Source organism: Delphinus delphis, chromosome 9 (assembly GCF_949987515.2).
Source record: "Delphinus delphis chromosome 9, mDelDel1.2, whole genome shotgun sequence".
NCBI classification, from domain to species: Eukaryota; Metazoa; Chordata; class Mammalia; order Artiodactyla; family Delphinidae; genus Delphinus; species Delphinus delphis.
Genome location: NC_082691.1, coordinates 89,484,657 through 89,509,535, shown reverse-complemented (window position 1 = coordinate 89,509,535; position 24,879 = coordinate 89,484,657). Strand labels below are relative to the sequence as shown.

The 24,879-nt window shown below is 50.4% G+C and overlaps 1 protein-coding gene across 1 annotated transcript; it reads right to left on the bottom strand.

Annotated features, from left to right (window-relative positions):
• Window positions 1–869: 869 nt before the first annotated feature.
• On the bottom strand, window positions 870–19,155 carry STRA8 (stimulated by retinoic acid 8). The gene is made up of 8 exons (XM_060020011.1): window positions 18,937–19,155; window positions 15,029–15,104; window positions 14,293–14,377; window positions 11,316–11,525; window positions 10,206–10,491; window positions 5,671–5,744; window positions 3,900–4,011; window positions 870–954 (listed from the first exon to the last, which is right to left on the bottom strand). Exons 1-8 carry the CDS (start codon window positions 19,126–19,128, stop codon window positions 880–882), a joined length of 1,110 nt encoding a protein of 369 aa, XP_059875994.1. The 5' UTR covers window positions 19,129–19,155; the 3' UTR covers window positions 870–879.
• Between the last annotated feature and the right edge of the window lie 5,724 nt (window positions 19,156–24,879).

Here is a 24,879-nt window from a genome sequence, read left to right as displayed (position 1 = left end):
CAGGGTAGACCAGCAGGCTGGGAAGAGTTACAGCTGGAGTCTGAAGGCAGTCACTGGCAGAATCTCCTCTTCCTGGGGGAGGTCAATCCTTTGGTATTCAGTCCTTCAACTGATTGGATGAGGCCCACCCACACTATGGAGGGTAATCTGCTTTACTCAAGCTCTACTGATTTAAATGTTAATCTCTTCTAAAAAAATACCTTCATAGAAACACCTGGAATAATGTTTGACCAAATACCTGGGTACCATGGCCTAGCCACGTTGACATACAAAATTAACCATCACACCCAGTGTACAGGCCCAGGGACATTTATGCACTCTTTGCCCAGGGGCCTCACCAGAAAGCACTCAGAACACTGTGGGATCTGGCTTGGACTCCGTTCAGGAGTCTTTATTATCAGAAGAAGCAGATGTAGCTGATGTCCTGGAGCACAGGAGGTCAACACTGTTCCTGGGCTCCTAGAACATGCCGGATGTGTGGTGGGCTCCAGAACTCTCTAGAACCCATCAAAACAATGCCCTGAACCCAGGTGTGCTGCAAGTACCCGGTGTCATGGGACAGATCCTGCCTGGCCTGTTCTTGAAAGGCTCGTGGCCTGGGCCTTGGGTGCATCCGGTACCCCCTGAATAGGAGCACAGTGGGAGCAGGTGTGTGCCCTGCAGCAGGCCAGCACCTCATACCAAACAACCCTGAAAGACTGACACGGGGCCACACTCCTCTTAAATACTTTATAATAATCAGAAACGACAACCATCAAAATGCTTTCAGGACAGCCCACTCCAAAACGTCCTGCCAGGCTGAGGCAGGGGCAACCTGGGCTGTGAGCATTCAAACTTGGAGACTGCCCGCCCTCCTTCACCCCTCCTGCTCCCACTGCATCACAGATCTTCATCGTCAAACGTCTCCGTGCACCTCAACATTACCGTCTCATCGTCGAAGGAAAGGTCTGGTTCCTGCAAAACACAGGTAGAAGAGGATTCAACTTTATTTAAGGGCTCTGGGCCTCAGGCAGAGGAGAAGGCCCCATCATCTCAGACGTGCCCCCTCCCTCTGTCTCTCCCCCACGTCTCTTCAGTGGTATCTTCTTCTCCAGCTTCCAGCCAGGAAGTTAAAAGCAATGGGGGGCAGGGAGTCCATTTCTATTTCACTCCACTCAATACTCTGTGATCTCCAGAATGGCTTCTCCTGGATTCAACAGAACTGACTTCTTTCCTCTCCTGGAGATTCCTGGGATGCCATAAGAGAGACGGGGGCAGTCTTAAAGCTTTATCCAAATGCCCTCAACAGAGGATGGTGAATTACACCATTATGCACCCACCAGCTATTTCAAAAAAAAAAAAAAAAAGGAATGAGATCCCTCTCTATCTGTAGGATAAACTATTTTAAAAGGGCAAGGCACAGAGCAATGTGTATAGTAGGCTACCATTTGTGTTTGAAAGATTACATAAATATCTGGAGAATACCTTTGGATGGCTGTACAGAAACTGGGCATGGTAATTGCCTTCAGGGAAGGGAATGCGATAGTAAGCAAGGGACAGTGGTAGGCGAAAGACTACGTTTTCTTTGTATATCTTTTGGTAACTTTCGAACTTTAAACCATGTTCATGGGTTAGCTGTTTGGAGATAATTTTTTAAAAGAAACAGCGCTATGTCTGTTTAGCAAGGGTTTCTCAGTCCCTTAACAATGACCCCAGCCAACCTCTCTGACTCCCCATTACCTCTTCCCCTAACCGTACATTCCTGGGTTTATGTTCTTCCTACCTCTCCGCACCCCAGCAGAAAATCAGCCCTGTAATTTGTTAGCCCTGATGGTTAGGGGTTGATCCCCTTGGGCCCCAGGAAGCACCCCTAATCCAGCCAACCATCTTATGAACATGGGACCTGGTCCCCAGGGTGACGGCCAGATTGGGGGTGACTGCCAGTGAAGCCTCCCCAGCTCTGGAGAGCCGCCCCCACCTGCTGTGCTCTGCTGCTGGGGGAGGGGCGCACGAGAGCCCGGGGGTCCAAGAGGGGGAAGAGCTGGTAGAAGGAAAATCACCCAGACCCATCGTTCAGGGTGAGGATGCGGCAAAGGTTGAGAAAAGAGGGAGTCGGAGCATAGTGGTTGCCCGGAGCCCAAGCGTCCTGGGAGGGAACCACACGCTGGAGTCTCTATCACACAGAGTGCTTGAATGTCATTCCAAATGTTCTACTTCCTTAAGCCTCTGAAAACGGTGATGAGGCATTTTTAAGCTGCAGATTTGTGAAAGCACTAGTCTGTGAGAGGTGTTTGCTGGGATTGGGTGCTGAAATGTGTTGAGTAGTGTTCCCTCTAGTTCATATCCTCCTGAAACCTATTGGGAAATAGAGTCTGTGCAGATGTAAGATTAGTTAAGGATGTCAAGCCGAAATCATCTGGATCTAGGGTGTGCCCTCAACCCAAATGGCTGGTGTCCTTACAAGATGAGAGGGACGGAGAGATACACAGCAGAAGGCCATGTGAAGACGGGGGCAGTGACTGCAGTGATGCAGCTACAAGTCAGGGGATGCCGAGGATGGCTGGGAGCCACCAGGAGCTAGGAGGAGGCAAGGAGGAATCCTTCCCTAGAGCTTTCAGAGAGAGCGTGGCCCTGCCAACACCTTGATTTGGCCTTCTGGCCTCCAGAGCTACGAGAGAATAGATTTTTCTTGTTTTAAGCCACCAAGTTTGTGGTAATTGTAACGTCAGCCCTAGGAAACCAGTACAGGTACTAATTAAGCTTCATCCAACCACCTCCCGTGAAGCTGATAGCGGGGAACAAACGGGGAAGAGAATGCAGTTGCCCTCTTTACAAACCATCTACCAAGCCTGAGGCCTCCTGCACGAGGACACTCTTGAACAGCCTGTTCAAAATACAGATTTCTGGGGCTGCATCTCGCAACACTGGATGGGAATCTTGGGTGTGGGGACATCAGGAGTCTGCATTTCCAGTGAGCTCCCAAGGCGATTCAAGTCTGAGTACCTCTGCTTTCCATGGGTGCTCCAGCCCTGCCTGTTCTTTCTTTCCTGCCATGTGTAGAGAAAGGAAGCAGGGAAAGCAAAGACTGTCCCATCGATCCATTCTCAAGGCCTTGGTAAAGTGAACTGACTTCACTGTGTCGAGAGAAAGGGACACAGTGGTCAGAGCCGGTGGCCAAGGGTTGGGAGGTGGAGAGCAAAGCACAGGGAAGGGCCCTGGCTCCAAGTGGAGATTCAGAGTGGTCTTGGCAGAGGGAAATGAAGGGTTAGCAGGAAGAGGCCCCATGGAAAAGCTGTCCGAATTATTTGAGACATTTCCATCCCTATCACTTACCTTTTTTAATGAACAGCTATAGTTTTGCTAAATTCGTGAGAAGATCAATGGCTATGAACCTGAAAGGGCCTGTCCCCTTGGCAGCTCAGGCATAACCCTCTACCCCCGTGGAAGCTTCCAGGAATGGACCTTCTAACCAAGACCCCCCAGAGTGCATGTCCCCGTGGGCTGCACAGTCAGCTTTTTGGAAGCAGAAATTAATATCCTTCAAAAGCTGGCAGCAAATATTACCCCGGGGTCTCCGAAGACGACGAAACGGTCTGGCCTCTTAGAAAGGCATAAAGGAGTCACACAACATGTAGGAATGCCTGCGAAGGGCCAGGCCCCGGAGGTCTGGTCCCGGCATCAAGGGACTCCCCAGGCTCAGGTCTGCCCTGAAGAGCATCCCTCTGTCTCTCCCCTCCATTTCCCCGGACATCCTCCGTTTCACAGGATGCATTAGGCTGAAGTCAACCACCCGCGGAAGAACGTCCCCCCGCCGGGGTGTGAGCTGGGGGGGCTGTAGCTGGGTCTCCCCTCCAGAGCCCTTCCCGCCCTCCGAGGGGAGGTGGTGAGCCAAGGCCTCACTGTGCTCTGCTCCATCCTACCTGTTTGAACTGAGTGTCAACACAGCAAAGGCCTTTAAAAAAATTGACGATCTGCAGGTAGAGCTGAAACTTGTCCTCGGGATTTTGTGGGTTGCAGACAGCCAGCACGGAACTGACAGCAGAAAGGAGGAAGAAACAGCAAACCTTTAAAATCCTAACGTTTTACCTCTGTTTGTACCCACTAAAATATTTGGATTACAGTGGGAGCCAAGCACTTTGAAGCACGCAGCCGAGCCCTCCATGGAAGGTTTGCATGGCCCCAGTTCCAACATCATGTCTGGAACCTGCTGGGAAAGTGAGACTACAGGGAGGCAGGCCCGCATGCCTAGCTTAGTGTTCTGAGCTGCGGCCTGTGGAACAAGGAGCGAGATTTCCTCTCCTCCCGGAGTCAGGCTCGTACAGCAACGCCATACGGTTCTGCTCCCACCGGTGGTTGCCCAGGCTCGGGGGGCTCAGGGCACGATCGACATCAGCCCCTTGAGATGCCTCCGCTCAGGAGGTCTAACACGGAACACGGGCCTGGCGCAGAGGGCAGGCTGCTTTGCAGATTCCTTTCCTGCTGCTTCCTGGGACAAGGGGAGAAGCCTGCCAACAGGACCGTGAATCAGGCCTGGACAGCTGACTTCCTGCTGGAGTGAGGTCTCACAGTCAGCGTGGGAACCCCTGGCAGCAACCCCTGCCTTTTCTAGGGAAAATAGAAAAAAAATTTTTTAATTGGTTGGTTTTTGTTCCATCAGTAGAATGAGGAGTTCCAAGTACACTTTGGCCACTTTTCAACAAAATTGTCTTCACAGCCCAAGCCCAGCTCAGAAACAGGAACGTCTGTCTCCAGCCAGTTTCAGCCAAATCAGACTCCACACATGGCTGGGAAGAGCCTGAGTCACCAGGGAAAAGCGCTTTGAGATTTGGGGTAAGTCTGGTTGGGCTGGGGGCGGTGGGGTGGGAGCAGAGGAGCAAATGCTGCCCCCTGACCTGCCAGCAGGCGGCCAGGGCTCCAGGCCGTAGCCACAGGCCTCGGGGAGAATGGACATGTTCTTTGGGATCACGAGGACATGAACGTCAGCCTCACTCCCAAGGCAGAAAAACTAAATTTTCTTGCTTCTTTCTAGCCGGCTATGCAAAGGGCCTGTGCCTTCAGGCTGTAAGACCACAGCTTTTCAAAGCAGCAAGGGAATTTCCATCCTAAACTTTCTTTCTGAGAAAACACACCTGTTTTCTTTTTTTAAAACAAGCTCCTTCTTGTTTTAACATCTCCCCAGATGCTCTTCTCACTTCAGGGCGTCAGCCATCCCCTCCTCCCCTCCTTCCACATCCTTCCCATCAGCACCATGAAAAGCAGCTTCTCCCCTTGTGTGACTCAGAGCCCAGGGCACCGGGCCTGTTTCCACGTTGGCCCCGGCTCTCTATGGCCCAGAGCCCCCCGCCCACCTCCTGGACCAGACCGACTGCTGTAACCTGCCCATGGCCACCTCACCCCGGGGAACAGTGCAGCACAAGCCACCTGGAGTTGATAACCTGGTGTGTCTCAGCCCTGGGCCACAATGGAAGAACTGTCAGCTCTGAAGAAGCCCCAGACAACATCATCCCCAGGGCAATGGCACAATCCTAGGACCTACTTTGAATCACAGAAAAAAGTGGATTTCCAAGAACTTCCACTGAATTATGCTCCTTTCTGAGAGGCTGCAGGGGAGAGGCCCGTAAACACCCCAACAGGGGTGCCCACGCACACACACACTCATATACACACACAGTCTCACACCCCCATCTTCACCTGGAGCTAGATGTACTTGGAACCTCACTTTTGTCCAGGAAACTTGCCACATCGAAGGCATCTTCAAAAAGGATCTGAAAGGAAGCACAAAACTTCATGTGTCAGAAATACCCCTACACTTTGACGTTTGCTCTGGGCGGCTGGGGGAGAGACGCGTAGAAAGCCTCTCTACCCCTCAGCCCCAAATGGGTGCATCTTAAAGCTGAGGCCCAAACCCCGGCTCTCTCCTTGGTGACCTTTCTAGAGGATGAGTATTAAGTTCTTGCCCACCCAGAACAAACTGCCAACCCCAGAGGTGGCTGAGAGACGGGGAAGCACCGGGCACCATGGTCTCCTCCTTTTAAAGAAAGCAGGAGCTCAGGTGCGAGATGCAACAGCCAGAGGTGAGCCTCAGTTTACACTGGAAAGGGCTCATCTACTCCTCCCGAGGGGCAGAGGCTGTCTGAGCCCAGGATCCACAATCCAGCGGTTTCATGCCAGGGCAGCTGGACAGAGGTTAAGGGGGCTCTGGGGTTAAGCTGCAGGAAAGCCGACTCCCAGCCTTGCCACTCACTAAGCTGTGACTTGATTTCCCAGATCCCAAAGGGAATCACAACAGTGCCTACCCCTAGGGATGCTGCAAGAATCAGATGATGTATGGGCAGCACCTGGCACAGAATAATGGCTCAAATATGCTATTATTGAATACTATGTGCTTTGTAAAAGAAACAAGGTTCATCTTGGAAATGGAAAATAGAAACAAAGTTAAAATCACTGAGAAACAGTCCCACCCAGAGATGTCCATTGTTGACATACTGATCTGTTTCCTCCAGTCATTTCCCAGGGCATATTATAGCATATATTTCCTATTTTGGAATCTTGCTATTTAGAAAGTTCTCAGTTCTGCTTTTTAAAAATTTGTTGACAAATATTAAATATTCCATGGGAACATGATACACACTTAGCATTGCAGGATTTAGTAAATATACAGGATATGCTTGGTTAAATTTGAATTTTACATAAAGAATGAATAATTTTTTGGCATACAAATGTCCCAAGTATTGCATGGACACTCTTATATGAAAATTTTAACTAGCTGTGCTTTTTACCCCTTCTATATGGGAGTCAAGAGGGCATTCTCTGATCCTAGTTGGCAGGTTCTAGCAGGTTCCCCAGGGTCTCCTCCCCTCTTACCTGGGGACACTTTGCTCTTTGTCTGGGGGCCTTCTGTCTGCCCTTCGTGTCTTTTTTTTTTAAAGCTTTTTTTTTTTGATGTGGATCATTTTTAAAGTCTTTATTGAATTTGTTACAATATTGCTTCTCTTTTATGTTTTGGTTTTTTGGTGGCAGGGCATGTGCGATCTTAGTTCCCCAACCAGGGATTGAATCCGACCCACTGCATTGGAAGGCGAAGTCTTAACCACTGGACTGCCAGGGAAGTTCCCCACTTCATGTCTTCTTACAATTCACTTTCCCGGAACTGAATTCCCTGGGACTCTGGAATTGTGAATTGTACTCCTGGCTTTCTGGACATTTTCTGGTGTCCTTCTTTTTGATACCCCTTTGGTCACCTCAAAGAGGATTTGGGAAGGGGTCACTGAAAGGCCTGGGCTCCTGTGTCCATCAGCACAGAAGCCCATTGTCTCCGTGTTCTTTCCCAGCAGGCCTGAGGCAGGGACGCAGGACTTAAATTCCTTCCCTCAAATCCATCAGCCCATCACAGTCACAGGCCACACACCATCCTCACCTGTGCAAACCCCTCTCCCAAGCCAGCTCTTGGGGGCAGCATGGCCAGGCTCTGAGGTCCTTCTGGGGCACCCAGCACACTTACGGGGCCGCACCTCTCAGAAGTGATCCCGAGCCCAGGGGTTGGCCCCAAACGCAACTGTTCCACAGCAAAACCTCTCAGGTGGACCAGGAGCTGCAGAGGTTTCACTGCAACTAATTTAGAAGCCACAGCAGGAGTAACTGGCTCTGTACCTACCCTGGGCATAACTGTCATCTGTTCCACTCACCTTGTCACTCAGCCCTGGGCTGGCCCAAGCCTGGGGATGGCAATGCAGTCAGAGCCCTGCTCTGGGCATGGCTAAGAGACTCTGCTGCCAGCTTCCCTCAACACCAGAAGAATGTGAGCCCTTAGCCCTTCCTGAAAAAGCCCAGACAAGCTGCTTCCGTGATTTGGAGACATTGGATTCTGAAGTTTTCTCTTTGGGTCTGCTCCTCCTTGAGGAAAGGTTTGTGCTGCAAACACGTGTGCAGTCAGCTTACAGTTTGACAGAATTTTCATGCATTTGACATACGTTTTCTTTTGCCTTCTTTGTTGTGGGACCCCAGGGCCAGGCACTTTGAGGCTACAAAGACATCTATCCTGGCTGATGCTTGCCTTGGGTTGAGGTCTTTTGGGGCTGGTTGTCTGGCCCTGCTTTGGCCATTATGGAGGAGAGCTCACATCCTCTCATGGTGGACCCAACATTTCGTGGATAGTCAGATCAGAAACCATAGTCCAGTGGAGTGGCGAATGGGGGGTGGGGACGGGGCATGGTGGTAGCGGTTGACTGTGGCACATCTGCCCTGTGAATTCCGTCGACTAACACCCGCAGTCATCAGTCACCTGGGGTGCTTGTTCAAAATGAGATTCTGAGCCACTCCCTTGGGGACTCGGATTCAGTGGGTCTGGGGTACTAGCCAGGCACCTGTCTTTTTTTTTTAAAGATTTATTCATTTGGCTGCCTTGGGTCTTAGTTGAGGCATGTGGGATCTTTTTTTTTTTTTTAAAGCCTATGCTATCGAATTTATTTATTTATTTACTTATTTACTTATTTATTTATTTATTTATTTATTTAGCTAGCTAGCTAGCTAGCTAGCGGTACGCGGGCCTCTCACTGTTGTGGCCTCTCCCGTTCCGGAGCACAGGCTCCGGACGCGCAGGCTCAGCGGCCATGGCTCACGGGCCCAGCCGCTCCGCAGCATGTGGGATCTTCCCGGACCGGGGCATGAACCCGTGTCCCCTGCATCGGCAGGCGGACGGTCAACCACTGCGCCACCAGGGAAGCCCTGGGATCTTTAGTTGAGGCATGTGGGATCTAGTTCCCTGACCAGGGATAGAACCTGGGCCCGCTGCCTTGGGAGCACAGAGTCTTAGCTTCTGGACCACCAGGGAAGTCCCCAGGCACCTGCCTTTTAACTAAACTCCACTTGAGAAGCATCAGGGGAGATCAAGGAGGGCAGAGCATAAACAGGTGACCAAAGGGCAGAGACTTGAAAAACTCTGTGATGAAGGATACAATGCTTGAAGCAGGAACTATGTGCCCTGGACAAGTCCTGCCACATGCTAGGCCTTGTCTGTGAACTGGAGACTGGACAAGGTGACCACTGCTCTCCAGGCCTGGGCCCTGGTGGCTGGGAAGCCTCCCAGAGAATGGGGCCTCCAGGGCTGGCCCCCAGCATCAGAGGCACTTAGAGGAGGTTCTCTGGCTCTAAGACTCCCCAGAGAGACACTGGACGTCCCCTCCAAGCGACCACCCGCGGAGGAGTATTTGGAAAGTCAGGGCAAAGCAGGGGTGGGGTCCATGGAAGCTAAATGTACCGCAAAGCACTAGACAGACGCGGAGAGCAAAGAACTGCCCTCCCCGTTAGACAAGGGAGGGCAGATGCAGCCGCAGGTGGTAGCAGCAGCCTTCTGAGGCTGTCCTAATTCTGGAAGAGCAGCTGAGGGGCCCAGTTTGAGCTCAGCGCTGAGCTGACCGCTAACCTAACGCCACCCAACGCTCGGCACGGCTCACCATGGCTGTTCTTGCTGCTTGAACGCCGAGAAGCACATTTACGGCAGAGGCGTGATTGCCTCCTCTGCGTTCCGCAATGCTCTTTGGGGTGGGAGCTGACCTGCTTTCAGGGATTGGGCCTGATTGATCCTATCTCGATTACTCATTGGCTCAGTAATCTGGCAATCTGGCCAATTCCGGCCAATGAGAGGGCAGGAGAGGTATGGTGCAAATTTCTGGGAAAGTTCTTCCTTGACCCTTAAGAAAGAGGGGCAGGGAATCTTTTCTCCTACCTGGTGTAGAAAAGGGATAACAACTTGATTGCTACCAGCTGCCATTCCACAGTCACCACACGGGGTGGGGGAAGTGGGGTGGGGAGGGAAGGTGAGATGCCGGCCTTGAGACGAGGCAGAGCAGGCAGACGGGCAGAGCCGAGTCAGCGGCGACGACGCAGGGAGACGAAGCGGAAGTCCTCCTGCCTCGGGCCCTCCCTGGGTGTCCCGAGTACATTTCCTCTTGGCTTAAACAGCGAGTAACTTGAAGCCGAAAGAATCCTAGTGCGTACAACCTTCTAAACCTTCTTTTCTGTAATCCCCATGGAAAGGCCAGGAAAGTAGCAGGGGAGAAATAACTGTGGTTCTGTGGTTGCGTATATAATGTCGGGAAAATCAGAAACTTACCGCGCGCGCCAGAATCCAGACAGCACCTCCAAGTTACTGTCTGACCCGGGCAGCTCCCTGGCATCTCCAGGCAAAGGTGATGCCCACCCTCCACCCTACCCGTCGGTCCGCTCACCTCCTCAGGGGTGGAGAAGAGCGAGCAGCTGGCCCCCTGGCTTTCCACTCCGCTGTCCTTCACGCTGCCCTCGGCACAGGCCGGCTCCTGACAGGCCCCCGCGAAGCCCAGGAGGCCGCTGTGCTTCTGCGCCCAGGCGTGCTGGAGGCTGGCCTTCCTCTCCTCGGAGAGGGTCTGCCACAGATGGGAGATGGCCGCAGACATGATGGGGAGGGTCACCTCCTGCGAGGAGACGATCCCGTTCTCGGTCAGAAGGTCCATCGTCTGCTTGTAAAAGTTGAGGTACCTGCAACAGAAAGGTCAGCAACTCCCGGACCTGAAGCCGGTGGCCCGGGGTCCCGCCCAAGCCGGCTCCTCGGGATCCCGTGGTGGCGGGGAGAGGGGAAGCGAGCACAGCACACAGGCCTTGCCCGCGCTGTGCTTCACCAGGGACTCAGCCTCTCTGGCCGCGGCCTGCCCTGCCACTTGCAGAGTAGAAGCTATCTGGGGGGCCATGGGCGACTTAGCTTTGTGCTTTGGGGGGTCCCTCCCCAAGTCCTCCCAGCGCCCCCTGTGAAGCTCTCTGTCGGACAAAAGAGAGGACGGGAGGCAGGGCAGGCTCAGCTCTCCCCCCAGGGGAAAACTGCTTCAAGTTTAGAGCCCAGACGTGTGCAGATATGATATGACCTCGCTTTAATTTGGAAGCTGTGGAGCGAGCCTCCTTCTACTGGGCCCGCCCCTCCCACATGGATGCGGAGGGCCTCAGGTTTGTGGAGGAGCGGTGAGGGACAGGGGAATCTGAGCCATCCATCCACTGCCTTTCTTACTCCAAGATTAATTAGTAAGGCTGCTGAAGCAGACCTGTGGTGTGTGTGCAGCAGTGGGGGTGGCTTTAGCTCTCATATCCCACCCATAGGCCCCCCAAAGTCACCCCAAATAAAGTCAGTCTAAGGAAACACAGTTCACGTGCTATGCAGATGTGGCTTCAGGACTATTTCTCTGGCTCCTCTAACAACCTCATCCCTGAGCCCCCGCCACGTGGAAATCCTGGAGCTTCCATGACTCGGGGCCTGCAGGACGCCCCAGGTGGAGCACCTGTCCCCCTACCCACAGGGGCCCAGCTCTTCACACCGTTCAAATTCCAAGAGGTCTGGCAGCAAGGTGACCGAGGAGTTGAAGAGCTCCGCGTTTTTCTCCTCTGCCTTCTCCTCCTCTGCCTCGTCGTCCTCCTCTTCCTCGTCATCGTCCTCCTCCTCTTCTTCCTCCTCAACCTCCTTCCCGACTGCCTCGATTGGGCGCCAGCTGTCGGAACCTTTCTGATGAACTGTATTTAATATCAGACTGGGGAGGAAATGGAAACAAGGTAATCCCTCATGAACATCAAGACTGAAATTCTTGACACAATTTTAGCATATACAGACTAAAGAAAAAAAACCTATATGATCATCTCGACAGGTGCAGAAAAGCGTTGGCAAAATTCAACGTCCATTCATGATGAAACTAGGAATAGAAGGAAATTTCCTCAGCCTAATAAAAGGCATCTACAAAAAACCTACAGCTAACATCATATTTAACAGTAAAAGACTGTTTCTCTGCTAAGATCAGGAATAAGACAAGGATGTCCTCTCTTACCACTTCTATTCAAAATTGTGCTGGAGATTAGAGCCTGTCCAATAAGGTGAACCAAAGAAATAAAAGGTGTACAGATTGGAAAGAAGAAATAAAACTGTCTTTATTTGCAGACAATGTGATTATCTATGTAGAAGATCCCAAAGAATCTACAAATATGTGACCAGAACTAAGGAAGCAAGGTTGCAGGTCAGTATACAAAAACCAATAGTATTTCTATAGACTAGCAATGAATAATTGGAAATTGAAATTTTAAAAAGTACCATTTACAATAGCACAAAAACCCATGGTTAAATACTTCGGTTTAAACTAAAAGCTCCATCTAGAAAAGAAAACAATGAATAAGTTGGGCTTCATAAGGTTTTTAATTCTGCTCTTCAGAAGACAGTTTTGAGACTGAAACAACATGACATAATTTGGAAAACCAGGACTTGTACCCAGAATCTCTTTATACTGATAGGAATAATCCCCAAGGTATCAGATTGAGTTAAAAAGCAAGTGTGCCAGAAGAAAACATAGGAGAAGTCTCAACCCCTCTTTCTCTCTCTCTAATCTCAGAGCGGAGGAAGCCTTTCTATTCACCCAACATCAGGTGCCATTACAGATGGACAGAGTAGACTTCATTTTTGCATGGACAAAAGAAAAAACAGAAACATTGAAAGCAAAATAGGAAAACAACCAACCAAGGTACAATTGTTTGGAATCCATATACTAGAAAGAGGGCTAATTTCTTATGATACATAAAGCCCTTCTACCACTAAATAAGAAAAAGACCACCAACCCAACAGGAAAATGGGCAAAGAATAGGTTAAAAGAAGCTCCCAGGAAAGGAAATACAAATGATCCTGAACAAAGGCACTTAAGTTCACTCATAAGTTAATTAATTAATTAAAATATAATAATTATAAAATGTAATAATCTATTCCTCTGCTGGTACCACAGTTTTAATTATTGTAGGCTTATAATAATTCTAGTGGAAAAATCCTCCCTAATTAATATGATTCTGAAAGAAATTTAGTCATCCTCATGTGGATAAGTGATACAAGTATTAATAAGATTTTAGTATGTGATAGTGGTCGTATGTTAAATCAGGAAGGAGAGGATGGCTTATGTAATAAATGTGGTGGGACCAGTAGCTAACATCTGCCTCACTGAGATCATCTCCCAGGCTGATTTCCAGGTGGGGCTAGTCTGATTTGTAAAACGTGGCCACAAACACCCTGCCACATACACTCAACACACACACACACACACACACACACACACACACACCCCACTCTTGCTTCCGCCCCCGACGACCAAAGCAGTGCAGAGTGTGATTATATGTGATCGTGTCCTTCTAATACTTTTCTGTATTCTCATGTTGTCTACAATGTGAATTTAATTTAATTTAATAATCTATCATTTCCCCCTGATTATTTCCCTTAGGATATAATAATACACATTTATTGTTTTAAAAAATGGGAAAATACAGAAAAGCACGGAGAAGAAAATAAAATTCATCAGTAGTAACCCCACCAAAAAAAGAGGAAACAACATCACTTCACCTCGGCAGGCTCTCAGGAGGTTCTGACAGTAAGCAGTTCGCAGTCCCCTTTTCAGAGTGAGTAAAATTGTTTATACACGTACTCCTGTGCCTCCTGAGAGGCCAGCCTGAATGTACACTGTGCTGGGCACGCCCTGGGGCCACCAGAGGTGATGAGGGCCCAGCCGTTGTCCCTAAAGTCCAGGCCGCTCTCGAAGCAGCTGTGCAGGATGGTGGTACAGGGCCTGGGTCATCCTTTGAGAGCACAGCAAAGACTAAGTCTACAAAGTACACATCAAAAAGTGCGAGAGTTAAATGTTCAAAATGAGATCATAAAAGTACGAGAAAGACATTGTTCGAATCAGCCTCTCTTGTCTGACTGTGACATTATAAAGGAGGTTCCCCTTTCAGCATCTGTGACACCTGAATGTACTACTTTTCCTTTCCTCTCTGAAGTTCAGTTTGGTTTTTCTTAGGTTCCTATGAAGCTTGGAAAGTAGGCAGAGATTTGGATTTTCATTATTTTCATATATATCCTCAATAAAGCCATTAGGTGAGTTTCTTTAAAAGCTATAACACGATATGAACACTATGATCTCATTTCTCTACAAAATAATGTGCAAAATGAAAAAAACTAGGATATTCTTTAAGATTAACATTGATTTTCTTTTAGTGGTGAGATAATATGTATTTTAATTTTCTTTTTTGGGCATTTCTGTCTTTTTGACATTTTCTGTTAATAAGTAGGATTTTCATAATCGGGAAAAAATCCAATGCGTGTGATTCGAATAAAATAGAAAAGAAATCTCTCCAGCACAAGGCTGTTCTAAACAGGTAAGCAGCACCTCTTCCTCGGTTCTGTGTTCTGGAGGGGAAAGGTGGGCTGTGGAGCTGTAGCAGCACTGTGGCAGTAGAACAGCAGATTCTAGGTCTCCTGGTGCTTGGGTGTCTTACCTGGGATTTCTAGAGTGCATGCTGGCATATTCTTCCTTGACCTCCTCTAAGCTGTTTACATTCCCATCCTCCAGGTTGAAGGATTCTATGAGGGAAGTTGAAGTCAAGGGTCACACATGATAGTTGGGACTTTGTCCAGTCTCTCCTGCCTTTCTGGCCTGGGTGGACCATGGGTGGTCGCTGAGCCCACCCAGGTTCAGTGTTAGGGAGTCAAGAGCCCAGTTTCACGTCTCCTTTTAGGTGTGCGGGGAGAGCACTAGAACAGGGGAAGAGTTTCTTGAACTGGACTTTCTCAGTCAAGACATGGAAAGTATCCCTTTCAGAATTCGGCTTTCACTAGCTTATGAAACCCAAATTCCCAGCCAGCCATGTCTCCCAGCCTGAGTGCAAGGAAGGGAGACAGCTTCTGCCCTTTGCTTTTGAGTTGGACAGGCCCCAGTCCACTCCTCTGGCCTCTCTGACCTGAGGAGGTCAGGCACCCTTCAACAGCACCTAGGAAGGAGCTCATCATGCTCACACAGCCCGCTGACGTCTGTCTGTCCTGCCAGACGCTAAGCTCCCTGAGGACAGGGGCATGGATCTCACCGTACCCCTGGCCCAGGTGCAGTGCCTGACACACAGTAGGCTCTCAATAAATATATGTTCACTTGGCTTAACCCAATCTCCTTGTTTTCAATAGAAAAACAAGCCAGCCCTTCCCTGGGAGGTAGAGGAGTGGCAGGTAGGGATCTCTTACCTTTCAGCTTCAGCAGAGTATCCAAGGTTTGTTCCAGCTCCTGAATACGATTCTTCGCCTTATTCAAAACCTGCCACTGAGGACAGAGACAGACAGTGCGGAAAAGCCAGGCTCCCACCACAGAGAAGGTTTTGCGGACACAGGAGCCCCTTTCCTGGCCTGAGGCCACCCTCCCTCGGGGGCAAAGCCCCAGTCCTTGACGCTGTCGACAGAAAAGGTAGGAAGTTTGTTCTGATCCACAGAAGGCATGACATTTACTTTGTATTCTGGAAATGGTTCTCACAGAAATATCAAAGTATTTGGAAACAATTAAGCTGAGCTCAGCAGACAACTAGGGTTGCACACTGCTATATACGCTACATGAAGTCGGCGTGAGCTCGGCAGACAACTAGGGTTGCACACTACTATATACGCTACATGAAGTCGGCGTGGACGGTGACGGCACAGGTGGCCTGATGGTTAGAGCTCCAGGCGGCACGAAGGCCAATTAACTTCTGCTCGCTTGTCCCAGTGTGCGCCCGGCAGGTTAACATTAAACGTGCTAATATTGTTTGTTTGCTAAATGCGTACACTCTAGTTGATCTAAACATTGATCAAGTGCTCTGTCAACTTGAACTGTGAATTTCCTATTCTGCAAGAGGAGAATCACAAGCATTTCTGCCTCCCTCCCTCCCTCCCTTCTTTCCTTTTGTACTGTATGTAATATTACTACAGTCAAAATGGTAACCGCAAGATTATTCAAAAATGAGAAATGCTAAATGTTGTTTATTATGCAGACACCCGATGCCTGTCAGGAGTCCCACACCTTCATCCGGAATGTATGAGGGCAAAGCTGTGTGCTTAGCCCGGGGACACAGAGTAAACAAGACAGCCCTGCTTTCACGCCGCTGACATTCTAACAGGGAAGATGAGCATGGAAACAACCACTCAACGCACAAAACACGTAACAACTGCGTGTAACACGCTCTAGAATTCAGTAAGCACCGCAAAGCGCTGTGGGAACGCACGGCAGCGGGAGGAGGAACCCATCTAACTGGAGGGCTCGATGGAGCCGGGCTTCCGGGCAGCTGAGCTCAGCTGAGCCCCAGAGTATGCATGGACTCTGAAGTGCTGCGGGACACAGGCCTCGCTCAGGGAGCTGCGGAAAGAAAGGAAATGGGGAGGCGGTGGGAGAGGACGCCGCAGCAGCCAGGGGCCCACAGCCCAGGGGCTGCCATTGTAGACTCCCGCTGCCCTGGCTGGTGCACAAGAAGACTTGAGGAACCTCAAAGCACAGCGCTCTGAAGACCCAAAAGACAGCGACAGGAGAACACAGTGGACACAGGATCTCCTTTAGAGCAGGGGCCACCTGCTGTTTTACACTATCTGCTGCCCCTGTCCCACCCCGGCTTCAGGATTATACCGTTGGGTCAGCAAGGACTCTGTCCCCTCTTCGGACACTAGGGGCTGACAGGTGGCGTGAACCTCAGGCTTGTTCTCAGGGTGAGGCGAGGACTTTCTAGTCCTCTGGTCCAGGCTGGTCACCTGTGTCCACACAGCCGGGCCACCCCACGCTCACCTCACAGTCTCACTACGTCAACTGGACCAGCACAGAGCTAGGTAAGCCGGGTGCAATTCATTGAAATTCTGTTTCTAGAATGGTTTTGGCAGGCTGATTTTCTTAGGACCTTTGTCTGGGTTGAATTGTGTTCCCCTAAAAAAGATATGTTGAGGTCCTAACCCCCAGACTTGTGAGTGTGACCTTATTTGGAAATAGGGGCTTTCTACAGGTAATCAAGTTAAAAAGACATCATTAGGGTGGGCCCTAATCCAGTATGACCGGTGTCCTTATAAAAAGGGGAAATTTGAATGCAGAGACAGACACACACACAGGGAAGACAATATGAAGACACAGGGAGAAGACGGCCATGTAACTGGAGTGATGGCTCTGTAAGCCAGGGAACGCCAAGGATTGCCAGCAAATGCCAGAAGCCAGAAGAGGCAAGGAAGTCTTCTCCCCTAGAACCGTCAGAGGGAGCACGGCCCTGTGGACACCTTGATTTTGGACTTCTAGAGGCCAGACCTCTGAGACAATACATTTCTGTTGTTTTAAGCCACCTGGTGTGTGGTATTTTGTTTTGGCAGCCACAGACAACTAGGAAGACCTTGCTACCACGCATACGTGCAGCTCACTCTTGTAGAACAAATCCTTTCTCCATGGACATCACAAATGCAAAATTCAGGGTTGTCCCTCCAGCACGAAAGAGAAAGAAGGAGAGGACAGAAAACATCTGATCTCCAGACCGCCCTCTGGCTGTGCCATTCCAGGCAAACTGTCTAACTTTCTGGAGCCTCAGTGATACTAAGTGATACTCCTAAGTGATACTAACGTTCTAAACCACATACGACCATGCTATGTTTTTCATGCTACTATATTGCAGAACTCCACAGCAGGCCTCAGGAAGCCATGACTGTTGTCCCTGTTTAACAGGTGTGTTAACTGAAGCTTAGCGAGTAACCTGCCTCACGAGCACCGAGGCCAGTTAACATCCAGGCTCTCAACCACCACGTCGTGAGGTGTGAGTTTTAGGGGCTGCAAAGGGTTTTCCTCTAGATTCACTTCCACTCCTTACTGCCAGCCCTGAGTACCTGTTCTTTCTTCAGCTGTGCTGCAGTCTGTGCAAACTTCTTCACTGGCCAATGACAGGGACTTTGGGGTTTTCGTCACCCAGGGGACACAGAGCAGAGCTGTGCTGGACAAGCTCTTTGCTGAGAGGCCCAGATGTGGACTCTCTCTCCCCACCCTCACCTGAGTCCCGAGCCCCTGCGCCTGGCTCAGCCAGGGAGTAGCCCTCCCCATACCTCTCCCGCTACAACCCAGAGCCTTCCAGAGGAGCACGTGGGACCTCTGTGGATATTCTTCCAGCCCCAGTTGGAGCCCTGCACAAGGGCGCTCTGGGCGCCTTCCTTTAATTTCCACAGAGGCCCTGGCCCTGTGCCCACTGAGGGGCTCTTCTGTGTGCCTGTCCTCAGCAAGGCTCCAGTGCCAGCTCTGGAGGCAGGATGCTCCCACCCATCAAGTGGTCCCTCTCCATAAGCGCAGCTCTGCTGAAAGCACCAGCCCACAGGGAAACCCATTGTCTGGAAGCAGTTGTAGGGCATCGGGCTGGTCTAGAGAGATGGACGGGGAAAGAAGGCCAGGTCTGGAGCCCGAAACCAGGCCTCCTCCTGGATCTGCCACCAACCAGCTGACAGGTCCTGTCTGGACTCCAGTTCCCTCCTCTTTTAAAAGAGGGTGGGGGGACTTGAGGCTGTCGGGGACCTCTCCCCTGTCGGAGACCTCCTAAATGCTTCCTGCAGTGATACCCACTCCATTCTCCCACCACCACCCAAACCCACCCGAACCTTCTGTGCTCCACCAGAGGCACTGATCAGCAATGAAAAAGCTGCATAAGGAGAAAGGCAAAATTAAGATCAGGAAAAGATAAATGCCTACCTGGAGAGCCCTGTCGCCTAGGGAAAGACCTGGTTGATGCATGAAAACTGAGAGGCACACACGGGCGTGTTCTGGGGGGTGTGCTTTGGGGTACGTGTGCGTGCTTGGGCTGAGGACATAGGGTCTGGGCAGCTGCTAGAGGCTCACCACTGCCCGTGAGAGGGATGGGCATTGCAGTCACTGGCTCACCGGGCCTCTCGGGCCGTCACTTCCCCTCCAAGGCCAGGCTTGTCTGCAGCAGGTAGGTAAGGCCCGGCTCTCAGGCTTTACCCACATGCAGCAGCAGACAGAGTGCCATGAGGGGTCCGCAGCTGACCGCTGACCCACCCAGGCCGCAGCCCTCGGGGGCGGGAGCTCCAGGCCAGTCCCCATCTCGGCTCCACAGTCCCTCCATGCGTGGGACCTTTTCCTCCCTATCCTAAGGTCCCCGTACCTTTGAGGCTGTGAGATCAGAGTGGGAGTAAACGGTCTTCCTGAGGCTGTTGAAGAGCCCTGCCAGGGTGGCTCGGTGGCGGGCCTGGGACAGGCGTCTGCGGGCCACCCGCGGCTCGACCTTCTGCAGCTGTGCCAGGGACCAGGGCATTGCTCTGCCGCTGGGGTTATTGTCTTCTCCAGAGGTCTCCATGAGAAGCTGCAACGTACCAGGCTTTGTTTGGCCCTAAATAATAAAGATACAACATTAAAGAAAAAGGAAAGTGGATTGAAGCAGAAAGAAAGGGAAACAACTCCCAAGTAAAAGGTCCCAAACCAATGAGTCTAATCGCTGACAGATACACAATAAGTAACAGATGATACAAAATCTGTTATTGAAGCTCGACTCCTAAAACACAAGGTGCTCATATCTGACTTACAGTTGAAGGGCACAGCTGCTTTACACCAGGAAGTTTCCAGGACCTTGCAGGTACTCACCAGACACTTGTTAATTGACCACAGTGGCCAAGGGGAGCAAGCCGTGCCCTGAGATCGCATTCTTTACAGTCTGTCAGAGGTGGAACAAGTATGTGTCCCACCCTTGGAGGTCTTTCCTACTGTGAGAAGGCACCCCTCTTTGAGTTGGGAAGTAGTTACACAGGTGTATGTATTATATGAAAAGAATCCATCAAGGTGTATTCTTTAGATTCGTGAACTTTTCCGCATGTATACTGTACCTAAAAAAGAAGAGAACGCACTCTTCTACATGTGAAAGCAAAAAGGTACGTGACGGCAGAGAATTGGAAGCTGGGTTGCCTTGAACTGCTTCCAGTGGGTTCTGAAAATGATCATTATGTTGTCCTTGGTCACATCTAACTTTACAAATCAGAAGCCCTTCTCTAAGATAGGCGGTTCTAAGGCTTGATAATGTAACGATTTTAATAAAAGATTGAGCCATGGATGGCTCTGCCAGCAATTTGAACAGGGGGCTGCATTGTCATCACCTCTATACTCGCAGGAGGTACTCAGCACTGGGGTTTGAGTGAATTAGGATGGGAGTTCTCCGCGGGGTCCACTCTCCCCTGAGCACAGTTCTGCTGGGCAGAGACAATGCATGACCTGGGTCGGTTTTGATGTATGTCAGCCACCTGGCGAGACTGATGAAAATACACACGCCCAGGCCCTGCCTCAGAAACACTGGATGTGCATCTCCTGGGGTGGCCCAGGCGTCTGTGTAGGTGACACGCTGCCCAGATGATTCTGATGCTTTCCCGGTTGAGCCACCACTGGGGCACAGACAAGCAGCCCCTCTCTCAAAGCACCTCAGCTGACAGCAGCTGGGAGCAAAATCTCCTTCGAAGAGGGATATCAGGGAAGGAGGTGGAAGAAAGCTTTCTCACTAAGTTCTAGGGGGAGAACTGGCCACAGAGACCACGAACCCAATGAAGTAATGTGGGATTTTAAAATGTCTTTTAGGTCAGACAGCAAGTCTCCTGTCACCAATGTGGTCTTCACTAGGGTGTCCACTTTGCCTCGGTTTGCTTCTCAGAACAGTGGTGGGAAGATGGTAAGTAGGTGCCCTTTTTGTTGCCTGCGCTGGTCGCTTTCGGCTCCTGTAACATTCATTCCCAGGAGTTATGCCATCGGTGTGGGGAGGACAGCCACAGAATCACAAAGGCCCATCCAGCCCGAGGGCTAGGTTACATCAGAGGCCACACTTTTATAGTCTCCCATTTCCAGACATCAACAAATCTTTAATAGGGAGCAAAGTAAAACAGTGAAGGTTTTGAACTACCTACAGAAAAACAAGAAACTTTTGAACCAAAGAACATAGGTCTTCTTTACCTGTTTAAATTAAAGAGAAATGCATGTGCGTGGACACCAGGGAGTTTAGGTCGACAAAGGGAGGAAAAAATACCAGGATCCTCCCAGCATCTCAAATTCTCTAGTAGTCTCGGAACATGAACACCAAAGGCCTTTGGGCTTGTGGGGAGTCTGGAGCTCTCCCAGTGCCCATGCTGATAATTTGGGTTTCCTCCCAGGCTTCTACCCAAACACATTCCTCAGGAAATATCTGGATGGCTATGGGGACTGCTGAGTCACTGAATAAGGGTGCAGCCCTCTGCCTCTCCCATAGCCGGCAGACACTCCCGTTACTTGCTGCCTCTGAGGGCAGCCTTCTCTGCCTGCCGCTGGGGTGAGGATGGTACCAGAGCATCTGCCCAGCTGCCGGGTGCTGTGGCCTCCATCTCAGCCTGCCTGCCTCGGGCGCCCCAGGTCAGGAGCTGGGAGATGGGAACACCGCAGTAAAAGATGGGAGATGATCCTTCCATTCTGCTTTCAGTGGGGAATCAAGCCAAGGATCTAATCAAGATGTTAACCTTCATTAGACCTTGTGCAGTTTTAAATATCCTATTCCTAGATGCTCCATCGTGCTCTCCACTAGGGATGCTTTGCTATGATCCCCCAAAGCCATTCTTTCCAAGTTATCTTTATTGACTTGCACTGTGGGCCCAGCAGGAGCTTAGGTGGATATTTTTCAGACAGAGCCTCTTGTTACAATAATACAGTTGGATCTGTCCCATCTGCATCTGTGATCTGTGTGAAGGGGTGCTCGCCCAGGACAAGTACCACAGAAGTCGTGTTCTTGGATGCGGGAGGGGAGGGCAGGACCCTCCTCCGCCTTCTTGCAAGCTTGGCTCTTTTGCTAGGAATGGGGGAATTAACGGTAAAAATGAGATCAATAAGTGATCTTTTATTTCAAAACAGAACAAAACAAGAACAAACCTTTTCTCCTAAAGGTCCTACGTAGATACAAAGTGTGTTAAGGAAACTGTCCCCAGCAGTAGATGTTACCGCCCTGCCCACCAACCCCTATTCTATGGCCCATTCTCTTTCCTCCTACCGAGAATGCCTCCCTGCCCCCAGTTTCTACCTCTCTAGCGTCAGCTTGTCCTTCAGTTCCCAGTTTAAGTCCCAATTTCTCTGAGAAGTTTTTCAGCCCCAGTCCACACAGATTTCTCATTTCAATCTTGTTTTGCCAACAAATCGGTACGATCCTTCCTCAGGATCCATGTATCCAGCATCTAAAGTGTCCTTTCTGGGGTGCATCAGAATAGGAATAAGACAGGATAGCATTAAGAGAAAACACTGGGGGCAGGAAATAATAGCGAGTTCAACCCTGACCCAGAAGGCCTCTCTGGATCCCAAGCATTTACAGTCTCATGAATTCAGCTCTTGACAAGGTTCACAGTGAGAAGCACATATTTGAGAAGCTGAAAAAGAAAAAGCCTTTGAAGGTGATCCTGGCCCATTGCCATGTGAGACAGGTGGGGAGGGATTATACAGGGGCAAGAACCTGGGTATCCTATTCTGGCTCAGGAAACAGGGCATGTTTGGAGGGTGAGTGTGAATTTCTGGGCATCTGAAAGGTTTAAGAATTGGGGGAACTCAGTACGGGGATAGTAGGTGGAAGGAAGCTAGTCCTACAAATCCACGGTGGGCAGGATGATGCAGGGATGCTCCCAGAGATGGTGCCCGGCCAGTGAGATGAACCAGTGTGGGAAAAGGCAGGATGGATTATAGATTGGCTCAAGACCTGGGTTGTAACTCTTTGTTAACCAGCAATGTGACTTTTTATGAGCCAAGAAACCTGAAATCTTAATTTCTTTATCTGGATAAAGGAGGTGAAAAAGTCAACTAGGGCTTCCCTGGTGGCGCAGTGGTTGAGAGTCCGCCTGCCGATGCAGGGGACACGGGTTCGTGCCCCGGTCCGGGAAGATCCCACATGCTGCGGAGCGGCTGGGCCCGTGAGCCATGGCCGCTGAGCCTGCACGTCCGGAGCCTGTGCTCCGCAACGGGAGAGGCCACAACAGTGCGAGGCCCGCGTACCGCAAAAAAAAAAAAAAAAAAAAAAAGTCCTTAACTAGATTATAGTTTAAACTTTCCACCCCTGGAAGGTCATTGTCACAATTCTGTGACTATCTGGAACAAGGGCAAGTAGCACAAGCCGCTCATTTCCCAACAGAAGTGGAGGAAGGAGCATACAACAGCATGGGAAGCTGCATGTGAAGGAATTCTGGGGACTGCAGCTCCGTAAACAAATGTTTACTGGGCACTTTATGCAAAGCCCATTCATTCTGAGGGAAACTGGGGCCAAAAATAATATTAGGCATTTCAGAATGGCCATAACTCTGATATATTTTCCTTTCTAAAAACTTTTTACTGTGCTCAATTCTGTTCATTAGATCAGCCTGCTAAGCGTAACCTTCAGTCTCACAAAGTTAGAAGACAGCTTCATTGATGCATTCTTCTAAAAAGGCATTTTGTGAAGGTTCATACTATCATGCCATAATTTTTATCAACTCTCATGTATAAAGCAAAGTATACTTTCACTACCAAAGACTTTCCAATTAAAACACCACTTAGTACCCATTTAGGGCTTACATTTTTTAAAACTCCCTAGGCTGAACTTTCAAAAACTATGACTTCACCCTCTCCAAGGTTCAGAGTAACTTTCAATCTTTTTTTTTTTTTTTTGCGGTACGCGGGCCTCTCACTGTTGTGGCCTCTCCCGTTGCGGAGCACAGGCTCCGGACGCGCAGGCTCAGCGGCCATGGCTCACGGGCCCAGCCGCTCCGCGGCATGCGGGATGTTCCCGGACCGCTGCACGAACCCGTGTCCCCTGCATCGGCAGGCGGACTCTCAACCACTGCGCCACCAGGGAAGCCCTCAATCATTTTTAAGCATCAGTCTGCAAAACATATGAGTGTGATCCAGTCTCATTAGCAAACCCTAAGCAAACGCATACAAGATACTGGATAACGTTTTGCAACCCACCAGCAGCTTCCTTTGGTTCCCTATGCTTATTAGATCATGTAAAAAGAAAATCCAAAATCAGTCTCAGAAATATGTAGGGTGTCAAGATGACATGTACAAACGCTCCTATTAAAGTCTGGACCCAGACCTAAATGTTCACCTGTTTGGATCCAGGGTCTTGAATCAATTGCATGTACATAAACACCCACAAGGACAAGTGCACCTTTATGGAGGAGCCAGCCGGCCGGCGAGGTGAGAAGGTCAGCCCCTACCCTCCACAGCGTTGAGTCGACTCTCACCCTCGGAGGCAGATGGGCACCCAGGCACACGACGTCCCCACTCCCGGAACACGCGGGCCGCCAGAAGGCTTGACAGCGGTGGCAGCGGTCACCGGCCTCGCGTGCCAACCAGAGTGGTGACCGTGTCTCCACCCGGGCCAGACAGACCCAGCAACTCGGCACAGGTGCAGGGACCAATCGCAGTGTGTCTCCGGGCTCACAGCCAATGGGGACGCGCGGTGGCCAGCCAATGAGGGTGCAGGCAGTGGAACAGTGTAACATTTTGTCTGAAGGCTACACAAGAAGGCGGGGAGAGAGGCGGAGGGGCGGGGCTGAACTTCTCACCTTTGCCCGATGGCTCCTTTCCAAGCGGAGGCCCAGGGGGCAGGGAGGGGATACCTCTGTCACCTCAGGTGCCCCAAACGGCTTGTATGTGCCCACAGAGAACTGAACGGATGTCCTCCGACTGGGTCTGCTCACCTGACCTGGAGCCCCAGTATCTTCATCCCTCAGACGGGGCTCTGACACCTGCCTTACGGGGTTATCCTGAGACTTATAGAAGAGGAGGTCAATAAAGGGTCTAGAGCAGAGGCTCCCTGTCTCAGGGGAAAAGATGAGAGCATGCAGGCGTGAGGAAATAGAGAGACGCGTAAAAGGGGGAACCCGGGAATGATGTTTTAAACTAGGGAAGAAGAAATGGGAGTGGGGCTTAAGAGAGGCTGGGCAGAAGAGGCCTTTAAAAGGGGGGGATCAAATAGCAAGAAGAAAAGAGAAAAGGTGCTGACTCTTTGAGACAAGAGGAAACATATTCCTCCAGCTTAGGGAAAAAAATTCATTTTACCCCAAATATAGATAGACTCATGTGTCTA

Excerpts from the sequence above, each read along its gene's own strand:
- STRA8 (XM_060020011.1), bottom strand. The coding sequence starts at position 19,128 with ATGGAGACCTCTGGAGAAGACAATAACCCCAGCGGCAGAGCAATGCCC. Across the intron at positions 4,012-5,670 it reads CCAAGTACATCTAGCTCCAG|TTCCGTGCTGGCTGTCTGCA; the intron begins GTGAAGATGGGG and ends TTCTGCTGTCAG. Across the intron at positions 955-3,899 it reads TTGACACTCAGTTCAAACAG|GAACCAGACCTTTCCTTCGA; the intron begins GTAGGATGGAGC and ends TGTGTTTTGCAG.